Source organism: Oryza sativa, chromosome 12 (assembly GCF_034140825.1).
Source record: "Oryza sativa Japonica Group chromosome 12, ASM3414082v1".
Lineage (NCBI taxonomy): Eukaryota > Viridiplantae > Streptophyta > Magnoliopsida > Poales > Poaceae > Oryza > Oryza sativa.
In genome coordinates, this window is record NC_089046.1 from 14,296,020 (window position 1) to 14,310,791 (window position 14,772).

At 42.8% G+C, this 14,772-nt stretch overlaps 1 protein-coding gene across 2 annotated transcripts; it reads left to right on the forward strand.

Moving 5' to 3' along the window:
* The first annotated feature begins 11,197 nt into the window (after window positions 1–11,197).
* LOC4352116 (AAA-ATPase ASD, mitochondrial) lies at window positions 11,198–13,569 on the forward strand. Of its 2 annotated transcripts, XR_001542330.3 has the most exons (3): window positions 11,198–12,872; window positions 13,213–13,256; window positions 13,364–13,569. XR_001542330.3 is itself a non-coding variant. In XM_015765172.3 (2 exons), exon 1 carries the CDS (start codon window positions 11,212–11,214, stop codon window positions 12,856–12,858), a length of 1,647 nt encoding a protein of 548 aa, XP_015620658.1. In that variant the 5' UTR covers window positions 11,198–11,211; the 3' UTR covers window positions 12,859–12,872; window positions 13,364–13,569. The 2 variants fall into 2 exon arrangements, 1 of the variants encoding a protein (XP_015620658.1); XM_015765172.3 differs by lacking the exon at window positions 13,213–13,256.
* The last annotated feature ends 1,203 nt before the right edge of the window (window positions 13,570–14,772 follow it).

The window sequence follows — 14,772 nt, forward strand, 5'->3', positions numbered from 1 at the left end:
AACTTGCTACAGTACATTGTGAATTTGTGACATAGCATAGAACAATCTAGAAACGTGTAATTATTACATGACACTCCGGTTTAGTGGTAATTTGCTAAGAAAATACTATGGCCTCTATTTTAAATTTTCTTACTTGATTGGAGCGAGATAATTTAGAATGGATGCCTTTACCCCATGCCAAGTTGTAGGATCAACCCACTTATATTTTAATCCCAAATTACATACATCAAAGCATTTCAAGAAGCTTCATAGAGTGGATTTGTCCAAAAAAAATGAAGATAAAAAGAAATGAAAATTAAACAAAGTTTATCTAATTTTAAATTTCTTTTCGTTGGGTTTATAACCCATTCTAAATAGAAATATCCAAACATTTTACCAAGACTAATCAAATGAATATATTTAAAATTTCAAACAGAATTTAACAAAAAAAAGGGCATTCATATGAAACACATCAATTGTTTCGATACAAAAATTTTCTCATGAATTAAAAGAACACGGTTTTGAAGTATTTTTAGTTCACAATTTATATGTTGCAAGTAACGAACGTTCAAAGAACCAGGGGCGGATCCACAGTATATGGAGTGGGGTCCCACTCAAATTTAATATTTAGTGTATTACTAATGTGTAATTAAGTAAAAAAATTTAAGCACACTATCAATTCTAATAAGATGCCCCCACTCGATTTTTGGGCTAGGTCCGCCCCTGCAAAGAACGTTAAATAAGTTAAATTTTAGTTTATGATAAAGTAAAAAAATATTTTTGATATAAAACCATCCACACATGGACATTCGTAATAAAATTTTACGCACATGCCCGCGCATATGCGCGGGCTACCTTCCTAGTTTTGAACTAAAAATTTAACCTGTACAAAACAAAAGAGAAAATAGAAAAAAAAGTCAATAGCAGTAAATTGAACCACTCGTAGAAAATCTTATAATCTTACAACCAATTTGGTTCTTAAATTGAGATAATCATTGCATCATTTTTAAGTGATTAAATATAAATAGCGTTCCCTCTACCCCTATACAAAGCATTCTCCATATATTATTGCATATATAAGCCACACAAAGATAGCAATATATAGTTAGTTTAAAAATTATATTTCTTACTATTAAATATTTTTAATATGCATGTTTACTAGGTATATTTTAACAAAACACACTATAGATCATGCATACAATGTCTACAATACATATATATCTACTCTGTCTTTATTAATTTTATGTTGGTATGTATAACAAATTATGGTAATGTGATCCAACTGAAAAGAGGGTTAGTTTGATAGTACTATTAGCAAATATTTGTTTTTCGAGATTTGTTAAAAAAAGATCCCAAAACAGTCCATTAAAAAAACACCTCACTTCCAATTTACACTTAATTTATTAGACACATTTTCTAAATAAACTAAATCTATCTAATTTATTAGGCACGTTTTCTAAATAAACTAAATATATCTTTTTTTCGAATGATAAAGAAGACTATAAATAATTCCGCATAAGGATAAGTTAAATATCATCTTTAAAAAATCTATTATATACTAAAAGTCCATTAAACTTTATAGAAACGCTCTCATGCCACCATGTGGCACTCTACAAATACTCCTATGCCACCACGTGGCTCTCTAATAAATTTAGAGAAATTAAAAAAATCTAACCGTCAGTTTTCATTTAATCTGGTGGACCCATTATTTTTAACCATTGGATCTATAATAAAAATAACCAATTAAATTTATCCTTAAAAGGCCCACATACATGCCCCACATACGTGCATGAACGTACGTACTTCGTGCACCGGGCCCCACGTTCCTCTTTTCTTTTTTTCTCTCTTTTTCACGCACCTGAGATAAAAACCGAATTAATTATTCTATAATATATTATGTGTTTTATTCATATATTATTAGATATTTAATATCAAATATATTATTTTGACACCGTGTCATTGTCATTTATCTCCCAGTAAAGACTTCGTTTGATCAAGCTCATTGTGTGAGCTTATCCAGGGTACGCAGAATGGTGCAAGTCATTAGCACATGATTAATTGAGTATTAAATATAAAAATAGAAATAAATTTGTTTTATTTTTAAAAAAACTTTTATATAAAGCATATTTGTAATACACGCACCGCGTAATATACCATTTAGTAGTTCGGGAAACATGCTTGATATAAATAAGGGAGTAGCCAATCCGATAAGCACTTTAGAACATAGCCTTAAATGTATTATTTAGGTAGTAAAACATTAATATATAATATACAATATATTTGTATACTTGGTCAATCATAGCCTAAAATATCAAACTTATGTCCTCACTGATCCTTATGTATGTAAGTTCTATATATAAGCCACTATTCACTGATTGCTAAATAATATTATTTACGCAGTATCTATGCACAATGCACCTAAAAATTAGCTGATATCCAATAAGCACGTGTGTCATCTAACACCGAAGATAAATGGTGACACTAAGTGCACAACCATCAACAAACTATAGAGTAAGTAGACGATGCAAACAATAGTTAACTACAAGTAGATTACAACTATGAGTAATACCATTCCTACACTTCTATAAACGCTCCTAAGATGTCATGTGATACTCTAATAAATGATGAACCCTGAGTTCCACTCGACACTCAAGGCTGTTGTTTGCCCGATCTTTCGGTGAGTTGTAGATAACTATGATTTGAGAGAAACGTTGACGACCCGACTACAATCGTACGAGATGTTGTGTTGCGCCTTAGCGATCGATACACCTCTCCGAGGGTTGTTGATCTTGCCGGTGCAGATCAACCTTATTCCTGCAAGCAAATCAAAGAAACAAGCAAAAACAAAATAAAATCAATCTGAATTGCAAATAGGAATTGAGTACACACGATAAGTTGGGGTTTCGAATACAAGCAGACGGACGGTCTAGCCGACACGCGCGCTGCAAGGAAGTAGCAATGGCTAAACTTTCATCTAAACAAAACCCGAGAGTTCTTGGCGGCAACTAGAGGTATAAGAAGAGGGGAAGAATGACCACAGGGTCGTGCTCCAACCCTAGGACGTGCCCCTAATGGGCCCAACTTGATACATAGCCCATTGGGCCAAAAGAGGTGACGCAGCACCATGGACATAAAATAGTCAGGAGTAAAATGACAATTGCGGCCGCTTCAGAACATATATGGACATGTGGCTTGATCCATTTGAAAGTAGACTTGATAAGCTTTCCATGAAGTACTTGCACGCCAAGCTTTCCATGAAGTACTTGCACGCCCAAATCAGAGTTCGCATGAAGTCGTGGCGGCCGTCAGAAGTTGGCGCTACCCTGCAATCCGAATCCACCCCGCGCGAATCCTCTCCCCTTTGGATCCTCTCCATCATTCCTGAGTAAAATGCGAGTGCACGCGTCTCCGGGGTATAAAGAAGAGGAACATGAACTCAAGAAAGAACTCACCTGATAGTTTAGTTGACGTGCACGAGCGCGGGTAATAGGACCATCATGCTGTACTTGGGGGACGTGGATGTATCGATGGTGTTGATGTCCTCATCAATAAATTAGAAAGAATATATGAAAAGTTATATAAAAAAGTAAACATACATCCATCAATTTACACTTAAATAGATGATCCATTATTTTCAACCATTAAATTAATTTAGATATATGAAAGTAATCCCTCTGTCCTAAAAACCATATAATATGTCCCTACATACATACACAACTCCTATATAATTTCGTACACGAGATATATATATATATATATATATATATATATATATATATATATATATATATATATATATATATATATATATATATATATATATATATATATATATATATATATATATATATATATATAAATATAAAAGAAGAGTGGGTATGTGATTCATCTTATCTGGTAGTTTTCTCTTTCTTTCCAGCTCTAAGATTTTCTCAAATTGAGGATATATAAACATAGCAACCACTCCTAGCGAGGTGGTAAAACAAGCCATGTCGCAGCGTTGCCTCACGCCACCCATTGCTTCACTCTCCTCCAGTCAATTTTTTTGAAAGTATCTTTTTACTAACAATGTGAAAGTCAATCATATGAGCTCATATATATATATGTGCACATGCACACTATGAATACACATGCATGCACCATATCCCTATGTTAGAAAAATATTCATTCAGAAAAAATGAAAAAACAAACGTATGCATGAGAGACTACTATTCGGTAGAAAAAAACATACATATAACAACATTATATCTATTTTTACGTCACCCTCATCCAAATAGTTTTAACAAATTAGCTCAAATTCCAACGCATATTAACCCCAGCGTACATGCATAGGTGAATTAGATGTATAATACAAGAAAAAAAAAATCAAAACTTGTATTAACTTGTAAGTTAGCAAAGGATAACTGTGTGAGCAAATATTTTTTACATGGTCGTTATCACTGTAGCTATTAGACAGTCGAATGATCAACCCTGCTATTTTTTTAACAAAAATATCTATACTACTAAAAATTTTAGTATTGATTAACACCTTAAACAAATTTTGTCTACTCTAAACAACAAATCAACTCAAGATAAAAAAAAACTTTTTTTTATCAATATGCCAAGTATGGATCTCAACTGGCTACATTGTAGTAATTATACAGGAGTATGCATTATTCAGTTAAGTTGGTCCGAGTAAGATGTTACGGTTGACAATAAAGCTTAACTGGCCTTCTACTTACCGATAAAATTATGTTACCGTTGAGGAGCACGACTATATCAATGCAACACCCATGAATTAAGGCATTAGAGAAAAATCCTTAGCGGCTATAGTCTGCTTCACTCGATCGTCAGAGGAGCATTTATATATAAGTTTAATTGTTTTATCCTATTAATTGGTAGAAGCGGTATTTTTAAATATTTATATATAGATTTGGACCTATGAGACATGGGCACTTGGGTATAATGTGGAGATTAACTTTTTATGGTATTAATGATGTATTGGGGTTTTTTTTATACAGCTACAATTCCATCGATTAAAAAGACACACATACTTCAAAACAATGATAATAAGTTATGGTGAATGGTGAATTTACATATAATTGGGATAAAGTGATTTTTGTTTGGATAAGCCATTTTGATCATTTACTACATATCAAAATCAATGGTCTATTTCTTATAGTGAATATGGTAAGATATGGTATTCTTTTTATAGGCAATAAATAAATTGCCCGCGCATCTGCGCGGGCTTTCTTCCTAGTTATTATAAAGAATGATTAAGCCGCTACTTAGTTTCGATAATAATTATTTATTGGATCAAATCCATGAAAAATATCTTGACGAGGGATTAGAAGGAACGTTGACGAGGCCTCGACAACCAGTCCCATCTTTCAACATGTCATAGTTTTTCTCAACATGTCATAGTTTTAGTAGACCATATTGTTGTAGTTCGTTAGAAGCATATATATGGTGGACTAGCGCTTCTATCTTATTAGCGAGGTCATCGGAGGGGATGTTGATCTTATTACTCTACTGTACTAGCTAGTCCCACCTTTCCACGGTTGCTACTGCTACCACACAACCATCTAGAACCATGGAAAAAAAAATAGAAGAAGACGAAGACGAAGTTGACGAGAACGGTAGGAGAACGACTAAGTCCACAACTCGGCATTGAGAGTGGCCGATTGGAATAACAAGTTAGGTTTTTTGTTTTTGCAAGGAATTACTGATTGCTTGCTTAAACTCGATTAGGACCGGGACCTATTGGCATCCTATTCAGCGTCTAATTCAACCAGTTTGGCACTATACTGTTTGAGCTTTGGCTCGCACGCACGCAGTGGCATTCCTAGGTTATATTACACGGGGCTATGGGACCCCGAAGAGAATTTCAATCTGTAGTAATATATTTTAGTCTATTTATTAGTTTAAAATTAAAGTATTATATATGCTAGTATGATATATGTACAGAACCCTCGATAATTTTTTGTTAAGGGTTCACCACTGCTCGCACGTATGTTTTGCAGTGAATTTATAAAGATCCAGATAGATTGCAATCATCTGGAGACTTAACTAATGAGTACTTAATATTGGTCGACGACCAGATTGATTTTATTGACAATTAAACTTAGACTGTTATCAAATTATGTGACAGACATACATACCCTTTGAAAAAGAACATTTTTAGCTAGGAACGTCTTTTCGGACCGAGGGTGTGTATACATATAAAAGGGGATAAAGAACATTAAAACTAAAGCTATTTACATATACAGTTTAATCATGCAAATCAAATGTAACTTGCACGGAACAATTAATCATGCGATGCTCATCTCATAGAAGCATATAGTATCGTCTGAAGATCGAAACGAATCTTCCAATTCGCTGGGGCTACGTTGACTGACTGCATGGTACTCTATGTTGACTGAGCACACCATGTAGTACTGGCTAGTGGCTACGTTGACTGACTTCAGTATCAAACAATAATCCGAGAGCGCTTTCGTCCGAACGATCGATTCCACATTTCCACGAGAAAACTTGAACACCCATGTCACCCTCTCCCTTCTTCACTATATCTCTCCTTTCTAATTGTACAGGCCACTTTGCATACAGCGTATTATACCACTATACCATGGATTGTATCTTAGCTTGCCACGTAGGAACCAAGCCCCGTTTCGGGCCAGGACCATCGCACTGCCAGGAATCACACACGCCTCCTGCAGGGTCCACACACCTCCGCTCGCTCACTAGTAGAAAAATGATTTTTTTACCAACGTTGGTTTTTTATTTTTCCAGACATAAAAAAACCCTCTTATAACTATTTGCGAAAATAGCTAAAGAGCCTCTAGATTTAACCCCGCCTGTGAAAATCAATTTTTCCAGGTGGACGCCTTCCTTTATTTTCGCATATGGACGTCCAACTAGAAAAATTTGATTTCACAGGTGGAACCTTACGTGGTTCGCCTACAAAAATCATGCCTGCAGAAAAAATATTAAGTCGCATCCTTATCTTCTCCTCTACCATCCTTATCCTTTCCACCACTCATTTCCCTCCCCCTCCCCCCTCTCTCTCTCTTCTAACTGATGCGCGTCGGCGACTCTGAGGAGGTCCACTACCAGCTGCGACGGCAACGACGACGACTGCTACGATGATGATGGTGCCGACGCCTGGGTCTCGCTGTCGGCTGCGATGACGAAGACGACGCCGCGTGGATCCGCCGCCGGCCGATCTTGGGGAGGTGAGGGCAGGCGGCGGCAACGACGAGGTGAGGCGGCGGCACCTTGGTTCCTCCCTCTCCCAGCCTGGCAACGACAGCGACGATGAGGGCTAGCAGCGGCTTGGCGACGAGGAGGGGAGGCAGCGGCGGCGCTCCAATCCTCCCTCCCTTCCTCCTAGATCTATCCATCGGTGGCAGAGGCAGGGCGGAGGAGGAGCTGATGGTGGTGGCCATCGCAGACAACGTCGGCCCCTCCCCTCCTAGATCTGGACGGAAGAGGGGAGCCGGGCAGCGGCGGCGGCGAACAGAGGAGGAGAGCCGTCGGCCACAAGGAGAGGGGCTGTAGAGGGGAGGCCGACGGCGGCGCTCACGGGTATGGGTGCGGCAGCATGTTTTTTTTTGTTCGCTGAAAATATTTTCGCAAGCAGGTGGATCTACCACTACGAAGATGGAGATGTTGCCTACGAAAATGATTTTCACAGGCCTTTGTGTACAAGTGGTCATTTCCCCCGCCTGGAAAAACTATTTATGGCTGCCTGGGAAAACGATTTTCCTAGTAGTGGCCCTAGCTTAGGAACTGCGAAGGTGAGGTCATCTCCATGTGGTAGATCCCCATCCATCTCGTCCTTCTCCTTCTTCTCCTTCTTTGCTCTTCGCCAGAAAGAGCACTTGTGTCGCTGGGAGTTTGCTGCTCGATTCATCATCCTAGTCGCCAGCCTCGCCGCCAGAGCCATTTTGATCTACACACCGACCAGCGCCACCTCAGCCCCCGCACTAGGAAGCATGGTGGTGGCCAGCGAAGGATGATAAGAGAAGGGGGTATGGCAGTGGTCACCTCCATAGCGGGAAGACACTGCGAGAAGCTCCGCTGGCCAATGACGCCCCTATCTATGCTGCCGATGTCTATTCCGCCGCCCCGACCATCACTTCAAGCTGATCCGCCCGACCACCGCTGTTGGCAGATCCACTTTCGCGGCCCTGATACATGCCGTGCCTCCTTGGTCTTCTTGGTGGTGCTGCCAAGGAGAGTGGGGGAAGAGGTGGCTCCACCAAGAAGTGGAGAGGTCATGCCAGGAAGGGGAGAGGTGCTACCAGGAAGGGGAAAGGCAATACTGCCTGGAGGAGAAGGGGAGAGGTGGTGATGCCGCTCGATGGAGAGGAGGACAATTAGAAGTTAGGGAGAGTAGGAGAGGTAGAGGGGTGGGTTATCATATATGTTTATGATTCTTAGAGTCCATATCATAAAATATTGGATTTATTTGTCATTGAAAAAAAATGAGGATTTAAATACAAAAGTATCCGACTGATCAAGGCTGAAATACAAAAATAAATACATGGCTATGGCGTGCATTGGATGAAGAATATCACATGTGTGGTTTCATCCTAAGTGGCACCTCCTTTTTTTCTTTGGCTATGGCTTCCATTGGTCATGCCCTAAGTGTCCGTGCATGTACATGCATGAAAACATAAGGAAAAAGTACGAATTACACCTCTGAACTATCGAGGTCGACCGAATTACACCCCCGAACTCAAAAACCAGACATTCTACACCCTCAACTATTGAAACCGGACAAATTACCCCCCTGAGCACTGTTTTAGGTGGTTTTGGGATAGACTTGCTGATGTGGCAGTCCTACGTGGCCGCACACGTGGCACTGGCCCCACATGTCAACCTCCACCTCATCCACCCTCTCTTAAAATAATTAGTGGGACCCACTGTCAGATCCCCACCCCTCCCTATCTCTCTCTCTCTTCTCCCTCCCCTCCCCTTCTCTCTCTCAGGCGTGCGTCAACGGGCAGTGGGCGGCGGCAGCGGCATGCGGACGGGCGGCGAGCGCGGCGGCGGGCGTGGCGGGGAGTGGTGGGAACGGGGCAGGCGGCGGGCGTGGCGGGGCGGGCGTGATGGCGCCGTGCCCCCCTGTCGCGGCGGAGGGCGGCGAAGTGGCGAGGGCGACGAAGTGCCCCCCTCTCACCCCTCTCTCTTGGGCCGTCGGGAGGTCGGCGCGCACGCCCGAGCTCGCCGTTGTCATCTTCAATGTCCTCGGCGCCCGCCGCCCGTCTCGCCCTCCCCACCGCGCCCGCCGGTGCTTGAGGCGGCGGGAGGAGGGGATAGCGGAGGGGAGGCTGTCGAGACAGGCTGGGATGCCGGCAAGCGCCCGCGGAGGGGATGCGGCGAGCGCGCCGAGAGGGAGGAGGCGGGCGGCGCTTCTCTCCGCCGCCGCGCCAAATCTGAGCGAGCAGGTGTCGGGGAAGGGGTAGCGGGGCACGGCGGTCGTCGTCGGGCCAAAGGTGGTCATCGCAGCAACGAGTATGGCTGGGCTCATCGTACTCCGGCGGGAGCGGCTCGAACGACGACGACGGCGGCGTCTGGGGGATGACTCCGACGACTCTCCCGGCCTCCCCGCTCCCTCGCCAGTCTCCTCCCTCCTTAGCCCGCTCCCTGGCCTCCTCACCTCCTTCCTCTCTGCCCGCCCAGCTCGTGCTCCGCCTGGACCACCGCCGCCGCGGCCTCACGCTGTCGTCCTCAAGATGCTGCCGGCCGGCGCCACGACGGCCCGCCTCTCCGCGATGGACGCCGGCGCCCACCTCTCCCCCATCCCCTCCACCTCGCTGCGCGCCGCCGTTCGCGCCGACCGCCGGCCTGCCCCCGCGCGCCGCTGCCCATCGCATCCCCTCACCGGCGCTCGCCTCTCTGCCATGGCGTGTCGCCGTGCGCGGCGCTGCCTGCTGCTGGCCGACGAAGAGAGAGAAAGAGTGTATGACATGTGGGTCCCACCATTTTAAAAAAAATAAAATGCTGACTGGACTGCCACATCAGCAAGTCTATCCCAAAACCACCTAAAACAGTGCTCAGTGGGGTAATTTGCCCGGTTTCAATAGTTGAGGGTGTAGAATGTTTGGTTTTTGAGTTCGGGGGTGTAATTCGGTCGACCTCGATAGTTCAGGGGTGTAATTCGTACTTTTTCCAAAACATAATAGCAACACTTTAAACATGTTTTCTCGTAAATTATACTCCCTCCGTTTTTTAATAGATGACGCCGTTGGCTTTCTCTCACATGTTTGACCATTTGTCTTATTCAAAAATTTTATGCAAATATATAAGATATAAATTACACTTAAAGTACTATGAATGATAAAACAACTCATAACAAAATAAATTATAATTACGTAATTTTTTTTGAATAAGACGAACATGTGAGAAAAAGTCAATGGCGTTATCTATTAAAAAACGGAGATAGTATATCATATCTATGATCTGATCACATAATTGTATCTGTTACAATATATCTTTATAACAAGGTCTATTATATTTCGATGAAAGTATTTTGAAAGTTTTTTCAGTGCATTGGATTATTTAGTGTTGCACATAGTGTTATTTATATGTTTCATTAAGTATTGTTTTATGTTTTACTAATTCATTTGTTAATGTTGTACACAATATTTTTTTGGATGTTTCACTCATTATTTTATGATGTTTCACAAAACCATAACTTGATGTTTTATGTGTGACATAAAAATGTTTCAATTAAGTTAAATATTTTATTTTTGTTTCACTCATTGGAATTAATTAATGTTTTATGTAGTGGTTTTTAGCGCTGTAGTCAGTATTTTTTCAGTGTTGTATCTCACTGAAACATTTCATGGAGTGAGTCAAAATATTTTTTTTATATGGGATGAAACAAGGCTAGATTTTTAATATACGTATTTTTTTATCAAAATATAACTGTATTTGATCTTGTTATAAAGATTAATTGTAATGAATACAACAATATAGTCGAATTATTGATCGGATAATTAATTTAGTGAGTAAAATCATTTAAAGTTTGATAAAAAAAGTATTAGTATGATGAGGAGAGAGTAGTCGAGGAGAACATACACGTAGGAGCTTGTGGTCCTGTACAAGCAGCTAGGAAAAATGGTACTCCTACATGAAGTCCGATACATATTTGCTTCCACAATAATCTAATGAAGTCTTCAGGCCTGCTGCTGCACAGCACAAGTGCAGAACTAACCAGCCAGCACCGCCTCTATAAATACATACATGTTGCCACTCGCACAATTGCACTGCAGACTGCAGTGCACATCTGCACACGTTCTCGCCAATCGCCGGGCGGCCATGGCGATGAACTTCGAGATGTGGGGCGCGGTGTGGTCTGCGCTGGCGAGCCTCGTCTTCCTCTGGCCCATGCTGCAGAACCACGTCCCCGCCGGCCTCCGCCACTGGCTCACCGCCATGGCCGACAAGCTCGCCTCCCACCTCAGCCCCTACCTGCACATCACCATCTCCGAGTACGGCGACCACCGCTTCCGCCGCAGCGACTTCTTCCTCGCCGTCGAGGCCTACCTCAGCCACGCCTGCGCCCGCCGCGCCCGCAGGCTCAAGGCCGACCTCGGCAGGGACGCCAGGAGCGTCCAGGTCTCCGTCGACGACCACCAGGAGGTCACCGACTCCTTCCGCGGCGCCACGCTCTGGTGGTACCCTTCCTCCATGTCCAACAAGTCCAGCGTCATCAGCTTCTACCCCGGCGAGGATGAGCGCCGCCTCTACCGCCTCGTCTTCCACCGCCGCCACCGCGACCTCGTCCTCGACGGCTACCTCCCCCACGTCCTCGCCGAGGGCCGCGCCGTCACCGTCCGCAACCGCCAGCGCCGCCTCTTCACCAACAACGCCAGCACCAGCTGGAACCCCTACCGCCGCGGGAAGGGCGTCTGGAGCCACGTGCCCTTCGAGCACCCGGCCAGCTTCGACACGCTCGCCATGGACCCCGGCGACAAGGACGCCATCGTCGTCGACCTCGTGGCGTTCCGCGACGGCAAGGACTACTACGCCAAGGTGGGCAAGCCATGGAAGCGCGGATATCTGCTCTACGGCCCGCCCGGCACCGGCAAGTCCACCATGATCGCCGCCATGGCCAACTTCCTCGACTACGACGTCTATGACCTCGAGCTCACGGCCGTCAAGAACAACACCGAGCTGCGCAAGCTCTACATCGAGACCACCGGCAAGTCCATCATCGTCATCGAGGACATCGACTGCTCCATCGACCTCACCGGCAAGCGCAAGAAGTCCTCCGGCGACAACAAGGCGTCCGACGGCGGCGGCGAGGGCAGCGACGACAAACCCAAGCTGCCGACCGAGGCGGACAAGGACGACGGCGGCAGCAAGGTGACGCTGTCGGGGCTGCTCAACTTCATCGACGGGCTGTGGTCGGCGTGCGGCGGCGAGCGGATCATCATCTTCACGACGAACCACAAGGAGAAGCTGGACCCGGCGCTGATCCGGCGGGGGAGGATGGACGTCCACATCGAGATGTCCTACTGCGGCTTCGAGGCGTTCAAAGTGCTGGCCAGCAACTACCTCGGCGTGGAGCAGCACGAGCTGCTAGGCGACATACGGCGGCTGCTCGAGGAGGCCGACATGTCGCCGGCGGACGTCGCCGAGAACCTGATGCCCATGTCCAAGAGGAAGAAGAGGGACCCTGACGCGTGCCTGGCAGGTCTAGTCGAGGCGCTGAACATGGCCAAGGAGGAAGCACAAGCAAACAAGGCGGCGAAAGAGGACGAGGAGGCAAAGGCAGCGAAAGGGATAGAAGAGATGAAAACCAAAGAGCAGGCAACGACCAACGGTGAAGACGAAGGGAAGGACAAAAGGACATCGGAAGAGAACAAGGCCAACGGCGACATATAGATATTACTAGCAAGGTGACAACTAAGGATAAGTATTTTTCTACACCTAGGTGTTATGGCACCCATCATTTACTAGCGACTCAGATAGTTATTGAAAAAAAATTGTAACATTAATTGTGATGATATAAGTTTAAACACAAACATGCAAGACTATCTACAACTAGAGAAACAAAATTAACAAAATTAGATAGTTAATTGTACCCGTACATCGCAGATAAAATTTGTTATTTTTATTTTTTCATGTGTAGATCGAATTTAGACTTACATATTTGTATAGTGTCTTATATTATCATAGTCTATCTTATTAAATTTTATGAAATTTTTATATAACTGTTAAACTATATGCATACATTAGGTGTGGAAAATACTTTTCGAACAAGCTGAACGCAAAATACTACAGTACGTTCTCAACTAAAGCTCGTCCCTCGTTTACTATTCCTACAGTAGTGCAGGTCAATTCTGTGTGCTTACTGGTTGTTTGATTACGATTCTCTGTTCTTTTTCAGTGGGATCATATCGGGCAGCTGCAGATCCCTGGAGTTGCAAGCCATGTATCCTAGCAGAGTGCTCATGAAGATTTTCAACCTTTATTTTTACATAACAGTTTGCTAATAGGGCCTGCGAAATTGTTAGCATTTCCGTATTATATTAAGGCTGATAGTTGCTTGTATTTTGTAAGAATATAATAATGCTATGCACGCCTTCAAGCAAAGAGATTGGAGGTAATCTGGCCGGGACTAGTGCCTAGATTTCAGACGCCAAATCAAACGGTTTTCATCGCTGGCCTTAGAGCAAGTTTAATAGTATAGCCCATTACTAGCTCTAAATCATCTATAGTCAATATAATAGCTAATTCATACAATAGTTGATTACTATACTATTAATACCTGGTCCCACCTGTCATACACACATTACGTCTTGGAGTCCGTGCTGCAGCTGACTACAGATCTGTAGCCTGCTGCTCCACTACGCCGGACCAGGCCATCTCTGACGGGCCCAAACGTAACTTTGTTGATCTCTGACGGGCCCAAACGTAATTTTGTTGATCTCTGACGGGCTAAACATAACTTTGTTAGTCATCTCTGTAGCCCGCTGCTCCACATTACGTTTTGGTTGCTTGATCTAAGGTCGTTTGAAAATTTTGAATTTTCATTGTGAGCAATTCAAACGTAACTTTGTTGGATAGATGATTTCAAAAGAAAAAGTTATCGACTACAAAATTTTTTAACTTTTTGAGATCAACAACTATCATTTTTCCCATTTCTCCGTCGGAGGTCATTTGAAAATATGAATTTCAAACGCAATTTTCCTTGAATAGATGAGCCAAATGAAAAGGCTGTCATCTACAATTGTACAACTTTTCGAGATTTACAACTTTCGTTTTTGTCGCTTCTTCATCTGACATCATTTGAAAATTTTGAATTTCTAATATGTTCAATTCAAACCTGATTTTGTTGGATTGATGCTTTCAAATAAAAAAGTTGTCAATTAACTACAAAATTTTCTAACCTTTCAAGATCGACACCTTTTGTCTTTGGTCATTTCTACATTTGAGGTCTTTTGAAAAATTTGAATTTCAAATGTTGGGAAATTTCAAATGCAAACTTCCTTGGATAGATGAGCCAAATTAAAATGTTGTTAACTACAAAGTTGTATGACTTTTTAAGATCTACAGCTTTTGTTTTGTTCATTTTCTTTATCCAAGGTCATTTGAAAATTTTGAACCTCAAATATGAGAAATTCAAAGGTAATTCGTTGGATAGATTATTTGAAAGAAAAATTTATCAACTTGCGTTTTGGGTTTTTTTTTCCATTCAAGGTCATTTGAGAAATTTGAATTTCAAATATGAGCAATTCAATGGTAATTAAATTGGATAAATGATTTGAAATAAAAATTATCAACTACAAGGTTTTA

Coding starts and splice junctions, on each gene's coding strand:
- LOC4352116 (XM_015765172.3), top strand. CDS start 11,212: ATGTTGCCACTCGCACAATTGCACTGCAGACTGCAGTGCACATCTGCA.